Source organism: Scyliorhinus torazame, chromosome 3, assembly GCF_047496885.1.
Source record: "Scyliorhinus torazame isolate Kashiwa2021f chromosome 3, sScyTor2.1, whole genome shotgun sequence".
Classification (NCBI taxonomy): Eukaryota; Metazoa; Chordata; class Chondrichthyes; order Carcharhiniformes; family Scyliorhinidae; genus Scyliorhinus; species Scyliorhinus torazame.
Window position 1 is genome coordinate 49236705 of NC_092709.1, and position 12315 is coordinate 49249019.

General features: G+C 44.0%; 1 protein-coding gene across 5 annotated transcripts in view; it reads left to right on the forward strand.

Annotated features, from left to right (window-relative positions):
• Positions 1-288: 288 nt before the first annotated feature.
• The window catches only part of gab1 (GRB2-associated binding protein 1), a 307978-nt gene continuing 295951 nt past the window's right edge, over positions 289-12315 (forward strand). For 2 of the 5 annotated variants that reach the window (XM_072495643.1, XM_072495645.1), the window contains exon 1: positions 289-824. In XM_072495643.1, the coding sequence (XP_072351744.1) occupies positions 753-824 (72 nt within the window). In that variant the 5' untranslated portion in view covers positions 289-752. Of the gene's footprint in view, positions 825-1150; positions 1258-12315 lie in introns of those variants that run through there. The other 3 variants (XM_072495644.1, XM_072495649.1, XM_072495648.1) reach the window with 2 other exon arrangements.

Consider the following 12315-nt stretch of genomic DNA (forward strand, 5'->3'; position numbering starts at 1 on the left):
AGAGATTCACACTGGCCTTACCGACAGTGTCACAGATCCAGTCCCGAACTCCGCTCCAGTGACCAACACACACACACACAAAATAAACTTTCACGCTTTCGGACCAGCCTTGACCACTGGGTTGGGTGCTGGAGGTGCACTTTCCCAGGCTAGAGGAAGCATCAGGTGAAGTCTCTGGCGGGGAGGAGGAGGAGGGGTGGAAAGTAGGTGGGAGGCTTTTGGATTTTGTGTCAACTACAAATCCCACAATTCTGTTTCAGGATTCCTCTCCTTCCCACACTCACCCCAGATCGCGTCAACTCACGTCGCCCACGTCACTGAATAGTTGGATCGGTTGGGAGTCGGTGAGTTTTCTTTTTGCATTGGGAAAGTCTGCAGGCGGCGGCTCGGAGGGAGCGGAGCTGTCAGCCAGTCACTCAGCCAGCATCCCCGGGGAGCTGCGGCGCGCGAGACACGAGTGTCCGGGCTGCACTGGGCCGGACAGCACCGCGCTGGACAAGAGCGGGAGAGTCAGACTCCAGATTTCACCACAGCCAAGTCTGTCCCACCATCACCCGAGTGCAGCTTCCCCTACACCCCAACCCCCTCCCCGCCCCGAGGCTTGTTGGACAGGGGGACTGGGGAAAGCGAGAGCTGTGCTGGGGAAAGTTGCCGCACTTTACTTGACTCCACCGGCCTGGGTGCTGGAGAGACCACCCCTGGTCTGCCTTCACCGTCATTTCCCAGCCTCCCCTCACCGTGCCAGCAAGAAGATGAGCGCCGGCGATATCGTCTACAACGGCTGGCTGAGGAAGTCTCCACCGGAGAAAAAGTTGAGACGTTACGTAAGTTTCAGCACACAACTTTCATATATAAATGTGTACACAGATTAAAAAGGTTCGGTTCTGCAGTGGGCGATGCTGCGAGCGAACCCGATTGTAAAAGTTTAATATTTACCTGCGCATCATTAATTTCTCATTCCGAACAATGATCGATTGGTTATTCCCTCTGGCAGGGCAGAATGGACAGCCCTTCTTCATACTGGAAGTACAGTAAATGTGCACAGTACCTGCTGGCACTGGTCCTTTACGCTTCTTCATCTAGTTAGTATGCAAACTACGACTTGTTTGGAATTACTTACTGGACGTGATGATTTTATTGAAAAGCCGAACCAAGTTATTGCCAACCTAGGCAATGGGGTGCGCAGTCGTTCATTGCAGAATTCCAGCGTTTGTAGATTTACCAAAAGAAAAGTTATGGAATCCAGTGTGTCTATAGGTATGTTGTAATGTTTATAATTTGAGTGAGGTTAAAGTCACACATGGTTGAACACAGCAAAGATCAGATCGCCGACACATGTTGAGCGGTGATCGTTTTCATGGGACGGTTTGTGAATCGTCCAAACTGTCAGAAACCGAGTTTCCAGTATGGGACACACCCATTAACTTGGCTGCTGCGATGATTACATTTGAGGTAGAATGGGTGTTGATGTATTCGAATACACGTGTAATGCCAAACGACGTGGACGGATGAAGTGGCTGCTTGTAACGCGTAGAAATAAATTTATTGGGAAGTCACGGGTGCCTCGGCTGCAAAGCTCCCCCCCCCCCCCCCGCTGTTGCAGGTCTTAGGATTGTAGTATTTTAGCGAGGGGGGTAAAAGAAAGTCCTTTCACCCGAGGTACACTTGTGATTTGAGAAGGTGGCTCAGATGGGACTAGCCAGACAGGATGAGAAAGATCACTGGATTCAGATGTATCTTTAAATATCCATAGAATCCCTACAGTGCAGAAGGAAGCTGTTTGGCCCACGGTGATCCTGTGGTTAGCATTGCTGCCTCACGGTCGCAGAACCTGGGTTCAATCTGTCCCTGTGGAGTTTGCACATTCTCCCGTGTCTGCATAGGTCTCACCCCCACAACCCAAAGATGTGGAGGCTAGGTGGATTGGCCATGCTAAATTGCCCCTTAATTGGGAAAAAAAAATAATTGGGTACTTTAAACTTACTTAAGAAAAATAATGTGTACTGACCCTCTGAAAGAGCACCCTGATTAGGAGCTTTCCCTTTCCCTAGCCTGGTAAACCCCACCTAACCTGCACATCTTTGGACTATGGGAGGAAACCCAGTCAGACACTGGGAGAATGTGCAAACTCCACACAGTCACCCAAGACCTGTAGGAATCTGCAACCTTGGCAGAAGCTTGTGGCAGCCTTGAAGGTTTTATAACTTTCTTTGCAGTCAAACGTTTTGTTCAACTGAGCTTTGTGCAGCCTAATTCTCACATGAAAAGTGGTAATGTCGTTTTATTCCTGGGCAACACCTACTTTATTTTGAAAATGTAACTAGGCAAACTTTACATCATTAAAACTGCAGGTTTGAAGGGCCAATGAGCTAATTATTTACTGCAGCTTGAGAAAATAATTTCTAGTGTAGGGACTTTGAACCTTTTTGGTTTTGCAGAGCCTGCTCTACTTCTGGGTAAAATAATTTATGGTAGTCTTAAAGATTCCTTTCACGGGGCAGTCTGAAATGGTTGTGATTTAACACATTTGAAAACCACAGATCTTTAGATATACTTTTGAGATATACTCAGGGAAATAGAATTTGTTGATATGCATTTCCTCAAGAGTTTTACTTAGTTTCATTACAGTTTTATGGCAGTGACTATATAAGTGAAAAGTGGTTTATCACTCGAGAGTCCAAGTTCTTGGGTTCATTTTTATTAAGTCTCTGTTAAACCTCCTTCCCATCTATTTCCTGCAGAATTAGTTGCTTGCAGAGAATAGGCAGATTGTTGAGAACAGTAAATGTCTTGCTACTGTCAACACCATGTCGTGAACTTCAAGACTTTTAAAACTGGTACCGTGAATCTTTTTTTTTTTAACAGACTATTAGATTGAAGTGTTCAGAAATGAGCATTGCTTTCTTTCTTTTGCTTTTAGTGGAAAAGGATATAAAAAGTGTAAGGATACATTTTGTAAGATTGGTGTCAGGAATCCGATTGCAGTATCTGTCAGTGGTTTCTGCATGTTCATATGTAACAAGCCTTTTATCCTCCTGCTGTTAATTAATATTGCTAATTAAAATGTGGACTGAATAAATCTAAGTGCAACATGTACAATTTCTACTTCAGCAAGAGCAAGTACCATGCTCCCATTGTAATTATGTAACAAAGTTCTATTCTTAAATTATTATTTATAATATAAATTACAAATGTTTTTCAGCAGCAATATTTTTGAGCCCACGATAGTGGGTTTGGAAGTTTGCTGCCCATGTAGGTTGAAATGGTTTATGTATTCAAGTCCTCTTTGTCATAATGCTCAAGAAAAAGGGAGAGAAAAGTGTTTGTGTGAAGGTTGTATTGGTCTCCCTTGCTCTGGGCTTCCCAATTAAGAGAAGAATTTGCATGTATGTCGAACCATTCGCATCTTCAGGCCACAGCCGATCAATTCACAGCCAATGAATTACTTTTGAAGTTCAGGCAGATGTGTGAGGCAACTTGTACACAGCAAGGACCCAAACATTAGCGAGACAAATAACCACTTAATCTCATTTTGGTGTTGACTAAAGGATAATGTTGGCCAGGACCTCCAGGAGTACTTCCTTGCTCTTAAAATAATGCCACATGATCTTCTGTGTTTACCTTAAAAGATGAATAACGCCTTGATAGAGGCTCATCCAAAAGATAACAGGTATTGCAATGTCGTGTTCAGTTAGTACCGGATTAAAATATCTGCATTGATTATGTACAGAAGCCCCTGGAGTGAGACATGAATCCACAACCTCTGATTGGAGTCGATTGCTCCACTGACCTAAGCTGGCACCTTAATTTTGGATCTTTAAATTTAACTTAAAATGGCCCTGTTTTCTTTTCAAAGATTATCAGACAAAATCTGTCACCAAGCTATATCAGAATGTATGGGAACTGTTGAACCAAAGCTTGGTCAAAGAGATAGATTTTAAGCAGCCTCTTGAAGGAGATGGAGAGGTTTCAGGAGGGAATTCGTCAACTTAAGAAAAGCACACCTGGAGGCATTGCCTCTAATACTTGTCAAAAGAACATTGAGTGTGTGCAAGTGCCAGGATTGGACGATTGAGTAGAGATGGCAGTCGTCACAGTCACAGGTAATGCCCCCTCCCTCTTCTATCCATCCATGTAGGGAATGGATTTTGTTATATACACCAGTGTCAAGTTAAGGTGCACCACCAGTAGAAACAAAAAACCTCTATATAATGTATATTAAAAAAAAAAAAATTTAGAGAGACCAATTTATTTTTTCCAATTAAGGGGCAATTTAGCATGGCCAATCCGCCTCTCCTGCACATCTTTGGGTTGTGGAGGCGAAACCCATGCAAACACGGGGAGAATGTGAATGAAATGAATGAAAATCGCTTATTGTCACAAGTAGGCTTCAAATGAAGTTACTGTGACAACCCCTAGTCGTCACATTCCGGTGCCTGTTCGGAGAGACTGGTACGGGAATTGAATCCGCGCTGCTGGCCTTGGTCTGCTTTACATGCCAGCTATTTAGCCCATTATGCTAAACCAACCCCTGCAAACTCCACACGGACAGCGACCCAGGACCAGGATCGAATCTGGGACCTCGGCGCCGTGAGACAGCAATGCTAATCGCTGCGCCATCGTGCTGCCCTATAATGTATATTTTTAAACAGTTAACATCGGCATCGAAGAAGGAGAAAGAATACCATTCCCAGCCATTGACACGGTTGTTAGTCCACAAATTTACCAGATTTACTGATTTAATTTTAAATTTATACTGGTGACATTTGAACTCAGAACCTCTAGATTGTAAGCTCCACCCCTACACTACTTCCCGTAACAGCCTCCCTGAACAGGCGCCGGAATGTGGCGACTAGGGGCTTTTCACAGTAACTTCATTTGAAGCCTACTTGTGACAATAAGCGATTTTCATTTCATTCATTTCATGAGAGAAGTGATTTGTTATGCTGTAGGTGTAACATAAGCGGCTTCCTTGTGGTGCACTTGACAAAGGAAGGTTCAGACGTGGAGATAACTTCAACACGTTTATTAAACTATTTACACTTCAATTACTCAGGTTCGACACTCAAGCTAATCCTACTATAGCTACCCAGACTGACTAACCAGTTGCTGCAATCCACGTGGTGGGTGTAATATTGAATCAACCCTGTGTCTCTACTCACTGACTGTCTCCACTGGAAAGAGGCAGATCATGTGTGTGGTGTCCTTTATATATGGGTTGGTGTAATGCCCCCCCCCCCCCCCCCCCCCGTGTGTATCGTGAACATCCATTGGTTGTGTCCTATCTACCTGATCTATTGGTTGAGTGTGTGTGTGTGATGTCTTTGGTGCTCCCTCTATTGTCTAGCTAGCCGACATGTATTTACATTGATGCACATCACCACAAGAAGCATTAGTTAGTTTTTATTTTGTAGCTTGTATTTTAGTTCTTTGACAGAAGAACAGTTGAATTGGTGTCAGCAGCTCAAGACAAAAGATTTTTTGTTTCACTTTAACCAGCTGAAAATTGAGATTTGACTTTTGAATTGTTAGAAAATGTGGAAAAGGGATCTTTTAATTTTTCAGCTTGTTGAGTGTTCTCTTCACTTAAAAACTGCTATGAATAGTAGGAAATAGTGTGCCAAATATTTATTCACATCAACAAATATAACTAGGCAGTGGTAAAGTGTCTGTGAATTTGGAGAGAGCTTGGCTCTTGTGAACTGAAGAGTGAAGGTCAGAGAAACATGGTGTTCCTGTAAATTAAGTGAATATTGAAGGGGGAAAACTGCACCTGAGGACTGGTGAAGAGAATGGAATCCCAGGAGGGAGAATGCCTTGAGTAGGTTTTTGGGGATGTTGTCGCATATATTTGACCTAGTCTTTTTTCAGATTAAACATCTTTGAATTGCAATGTAATAAACCATTCTTAAAATAAACTTGTCACTCCGATGTCTAGAAAACTGAATGGGGGAGCGGTAGTATTTGGAATATTACACAAGTGGAAAGGCACCATGTGAAAACCTCAAGAACCTTTGCATTATTATTTGGAGTTCTGGGTTAGGAATCCAAAACTTTTCTCAAACTGCCTAGATATGCCCTTGTGTTTATTTTAAAAAAAAAATTAAATTTAGAATAGCCAATTAATTTTTTCCAATTAAGGGGCAATTTAGCGTGGCCAGTCCACCTAGCCTGCACATTTTTGGGTTGTGGGGGCGAAACCCATGCAAACACGGGGAGAATGTGCAAACTCCACACGGACAGTGACCCAGAGCCGGAATTGAACCTGGGGACCTCGGCGCCGTGAGGCAGCAGGGCTAACCCACTGCGCCACCGTGCTGCCCTTCATGTATTTTTAATATGCTAAATGTCTTTGGGATCAATGTTCCTTTAATAATTATACTAAATTAATGAAAGCAGAATGACTAGATCAGTGGTATTAACTCACCCAAAAATCCACTTACTCACTCTGAATAAATCATTAATTCTTTCAACTTGTCTCCCGATCGTTGCTTCTTGCCTCCCGCTTGCTGCCCCTCCTCCTCACACGTTCGCTATCTGATCCCCTCAGTTGCCACCTCTCCCGCTCACTGCATCCGTCCCTGACTGTTCCGCTTGCTGCCTCTTCTCACCACTTCTTTCACTAATCCTCCCACTTTCTGCCTCTCCTCCTCACACGTTCCTTACCTGAGCCCTCAGTTGCTGTCACTCCCGCTTACCGCATCCCTCGCTGACCCTCCCGCTGCTGCCTATCCCACTCGCTGCCCCCCTCCTGAAACCCTTGCTCTTTGAGTGAGGGCTTGGGAGAGGAGCAGCAAGAAGGAGGAAACGAGTGAGGGAGTGAGAGGGACGGGGTGAACAGGAGAGTTGGAGCAGGGAGTGGGAGAGGTGCTGAGTAAAGTGAAAGCTTTTAGCTCCAAGAACTGACGGGAGTGACATTCTGCTGTTAATTCCACCTGATTAATTATGTTAGCCTGCCCTCTTAGTCATTAATTTCCCTTTGTGGGGGGTGTACCAGGTTGTTGCTGATGGGCTAGTAAACCTCGTTTAACCATCAGGCTGTGCACAGCTGTAATAATCAAGTGTAGCGCTTGATGGACTGTTGCACAGCCTGTTGCACAGGCATGTGGTTTGGAGCGAACATTGGTTACAAGGATCAGGAAGGGTGGGTGAAGTAATGGAAGAGTTTGAACACTAAATTTGAGCTGTTGCTGGAATAGTACCAGATGTAGGTTAACAAACATGGGTGATGGGTGAATGGGACTTGGTGTGAGCCAGAATATCGCGAGCAGAGTTTGGACCTCCGGTTTATTGAGGGAGCGAGGTGGTGACTAGCCAAGAGAGTAATGCAATAGTTGAGCATGTTCAGAATTGGTACAGTTGAGTTGAGGTGACAAACGCATGGGTGGGCAGCAGATGAGTTAAGGCTCTGGTAGAGACAGACAATATTATGGAGGTGGAATTAGGTAGTTTTGATGATGGAGTGGCTATAGGGTTGGAAATCATCTGACATAAAAATCATCCTGGCCTTTACCTACAAATGTTGTGTAAATTGTTTGAAAGGTTGTACTCTAAGAAACCATACCTTGAGAAAACATGTAAACTGGTACATACCAAAATTATAAAAACAATGAAAAACAAGAGGTCAGTAATCTTAGAAAAAATAATAAAGGCTCCTGACTATTCCCAATAATTTGAGAATCTAGTCCAGGCTTTGTAATTGCTTGTAACAATTTTTCTTGTTTCAGAATAGAATTGTGACTTCAACCAATACTATGTTTCTGTTTGCTTTGATTTCAACAAGGCCATCATGACGCAAATGCTTCGACAGATTCCATTGTCATACATGTGTACACTGAAGTGCTTGCCGGCTTTGTAAGGTCTGGCTAGGTTTGGAAATAGTGATTTTATTGCCATGTCAAAGGCAATAAGAATGTAGGTACAAGATGCATGGGTGTTATATTTTAAACTTATGATTTCCTTTTGTCACAAAGCATGCTGATGTTATTTGCAAGAGTATCCCAACTTGGAACACCGGCTCGTGGGGTGTATCGTTTTATTTTGTTTTGGTATATGGAGACAAATGAAACCCCAGTGAGAATAAATAAGCCAGTTGACGTTTAACAATTATTAAAGACTATTTATTGAAGTAAAAACAAACAAACAGGACTACTCTACTCTCGTGCAATTAAGATGTATGAATTAATAAACACAGTTTGTATAAAACATACACTTTGTTACAAGCTATATGGGTAGAGTTGAGGAACCACAAAGGCAAAAAAACCATAATGGGAGTTATGTACAGGCCTCCTAACAGTGGTCAGGACCGGGGGCACAAAATGCACCACAAAATAGAAAGTGCATGTCAGAAAGGCAAGGTCACAGTGATCATGGGGGACTTCAATATGCAGGTGGACTGGGTAAATAATGCTGCCAGTGGACCCAAGGAAAGGGAATTCATTGAATGCTCACAGGAGGGCTTTTTGGAACAGCTTGTGATGGAGCCCACGAGGGAACAGGCCATTCTGGACTTTGTGTTATGTAATGAGCCAGACTTGATTAAAGATCTTAAAGTAAGGGAGCACTTAGGAGGCAGTGATCATAATATGGTCGAATTCAATCTCCAATTTGAAAGAAAGAAGGTAGAATCAGATGTAAAGGTGTTACAGTTAAATAAAGGTAACTACAGGAGCATGAGGGAGGAACTGACGAAAATCAACTGGGAGCAGAGCCTAGTGGGAAAGACAGTAGAACAGCAATGGCAGGAGTTTCTGGGAGTAATTGAGGACACAGTACAGAGGTTCATCCCAAAGAAAAGAAAGGTTATCAGAGGGGGGATTAGGCAGCCATGGCTGACAAAGGAAGTTCGGGAATGCAACAAAGCAAAAGAGAAAGCCTATAATGTGGCAAAGAGTAGTGGGAAGTCAGAAGATTGGGAAGACTACAAAAACAAACAGAGGATAACAAAGAGAGAAATAAGGAAAGAGAGGATCAAATTTGACGGTAGGCTAGTCAGTAACATTAGGAATGATAGTAAAAGTTTCTTCAAATACATTAAAAACAAACGGGAGGCAAAAGTTGACATTGGGCTGCTCCAAAATGACGCTGGTATTTTTGTGATGGGAGACAAGGAAGTAGCTGAGGAGCTAAATAAGTACTTTGCGTCAGTCTTCACAGTAGAAGACATGAGTAATATCCCAACAATTCCGGAGAGTCAGGGGGCAGAGTTGAATATGGTAGCCATCACAAAGGAGAAAGTGCTAGAGAAACTAAGAGGTCTAAAAATTGATAAATCCCCGGGCCCAGATGGGCTACATTCTAGAGTTCTAAAGGAGATAGCTGAAGAAATAGTGGAGGCGTTAGTTATGATCTTTCAAAAGTCACTGGAGTCAGGGAAAGTCCCAGAGGATTGGAAAATCGCTGTTGTAACCCCCCTGTTCAAGAAGGGAACAAGGAAAAAGATGGAAAATTTTGGCCAATTAGCCTAACCTCGGTTGTTGGCACGATTCTAGAATCCATTGTTAAGGATGAGATTTCTAAATTCTTGGAAGTGCAGGGTCGGATTAGGACAAGTCAGCATGGATTTAGTAAGGGGAGGTCGTGCCTGACAAACCTGTTAGAGTTCTTTGAAGAGATAACAAATAGGTTAGACCGAGGAGAGCCAATGGATATTATCTATCTTGACTTCCAAAAGGCCTTTGATAAGGTGCCTCACGGGAGACTGCTGAGTAAAATAAGGGCCCATGGTATTCGAGGCAAAGTACTAACATGGATTGACGATTGGCTGTCAGGCAGAAGGCAGAGAGTTGGGATAAAAGGTTCTTTTTCGGAATGGCAACCGGTGACGAGTGGTGTCCCGCAGGGTTCAGTGTTGGGGCCACAGCTGTTCTCTTTATATATTAACAATCTAGATGATGGGACTGGGGGCATTCTGGCTAAGTTTGCCGATGATACAAAGATAGGTGGAGGGGCAGGTAGTGTGGAGGAGGTGGGGAGGCTGCAGAAAGATCTAGACAGTTTAGGAGAGTGGTCCAAGAAATGGCTGATGAAATTCAACGTGGGCAAGTGCGAGGTCTTGCACTTTGGAAAAAAGAATAGAGGCATGGACTATTTTCTAAACGGTGACAAAATTCATAATGCTGAAGTGCAAAGGGACTTGGGAGTCCTAGTCCAGGATTCTGTAAAGGTAAACTTGCAGGTTGAGTCCGTAATTAAGAAAGCAAATGCAATGTTGTCATTCATCTCAAGAGGCTTGGAATATAAAAGCAGGGATGTATTTCTGAAGCTTTATAAAGCATTAGTTAGGCCCCATTTAGAATACTGTGAGCAATTTTGGGCCCCACACCTCAGGAAGGACATACTGGCACTGGAGAGGGTCCAGCGGAGATTCACACGGATGATCCCAGGAATGGTAGGCCTAACATACGATGAACGTCTGAGGATCCTGGGATTATATTCATTGGAGTTTAGGAGGTTGAGGGGAGATCTAATAGAAACTTACAAGATAATGAATGGCTTAGATAGGGTGGACGTAGGGAAGTTGTTTCCATTAGCAGGGGAGACTAGGACCCTGGGGCACAGCCTTAGAATAAAAGGGAGTCACTTTAGAACAGAGATGAGGAGAAATTTCTTCAGCCAGAGAGTGGTGGGTATGTGGAATTCATTGCCACAGAGGGCGGTGGAGGCCGAGACGTTGAGTGTCTTTAAGACAGAAGTTGATAAATTCTTGATTTCTCAAGGAATTAAGGGCTATGGAGAGAGAGCGGGTAAATGGAGTTGAAATCAGCCATGATTGAATGGTGGAGTGGACTCGATGGGTCGAATGGCCTTACTTCCACTCCTATGTCTTATGGTCTTATATCTATGATACCTGAACTCTGTAAGACTCCCCAGTTCCACAAACAGCATCCAAATTGAATAACCAGTTGTAGTTAGCACACAATACAGGGATGTACTCAAATCTGGGAACTGTCTTTTTCCTGGTCCAACAAAGACATTTAAAAACCGCTATTAACAACGGTTTTCTGCACTACCTTGGCTCTTAGAAGCGTGTTTGCTGTAAACTTGGCCTTCAGGCTTGGTGGCTGGAAACTGGCCTGTCTGCTTTCTGAGACTGCTAGATGGTAACTGCCTCCCTTCCTTCTCAATTGCTGGTCAATTATACCTTTGTTGTTCTTTGATTATGCCTTCTGTGTATTCGACTGTCTGACCCCATCCACTTACTTGACTATACATTAACATATGTATATCTTGGGAACCTTCCCAATCGTCTATATTCTGTTTCTCCTCCATAAACTATTCACACTTGATTATTATCTAAACTGCCATTCTAAATTCATTACTGAGAGAGATGCATACCAATTGAGGCCCTTTGAATATTATCTATGCTGTCTCCAGGCAGACGCATGACACTTTAAATCAGTCTCTTCCTTACCGTATCAAGAATTGGGTAATTCACCGGCCGTTTAATTTAATTTTTTTACTGAGCTCAAGAGGTATGAGATTAGGAAAACAGGAGAGGCACTCAACCTCTTGTGAAACTGGTGAGTGCATAGTCATAGTAATTACTTGTAGTCTGCAGAATATGCTGGAAACTCTGAGCAGGTCAGCCAAGATATTAACATATTGGTCTGCCTCTTGTGTTTCAGTTCTGAAGAAAGGCCCACACCAGAAACTTTAGCACATCTATTTTCTCCACATGATCTGTGTTCCAGTATTGCACGTCATTTCATTTCATCAAAAAAAAAATGAGAAAGATATATACGTGGCAAAATGATATATTTACACAGCTTTGTACACTGGCCCTCACCCGTACGTGCCAGTTTCCCCAACCCTTCATGTTATCTCTTGCTCATCCACCCTCCCAGGCAGTCCCCCCTCTCTCTCTCTCTCTCCCCCCCCCCCCCCCCCAAGGACGTCCCCGTCCCCCCCAAGGTTGCTGCTGCTGCTGACCAACCTTCCTCTAACGCTCCGCGAGATAGTCTAGGAACGGTTGCCACCGCCTGTAGAACCCCTGCGCAGACCCTCTCAAGGCGAACTTAATCCTCTCCAACTTTATGAACCCAGCCATATCATTTATCCAGGCCTCCAGGCTGGGGGGCTTCGCCTCCTTCCACATTAGCAAGATCCTTCGCCGGACTACTAGGGACGCAAAGGCCAGAATGCCGGCCTCTTTCGCCTCCTGCACTCCCGGTTCGTCCACTACTCCAAATATTGCTAGCCCCCAGCTTGGCTTGACCCGGACTTTCACCACCTGAGATATTGCTCCCGCCACTCCTCTCCAGAACCCCTCCAGTGCCGGGCATGACCAAAACATATGGACATGGTTCGCCGGGC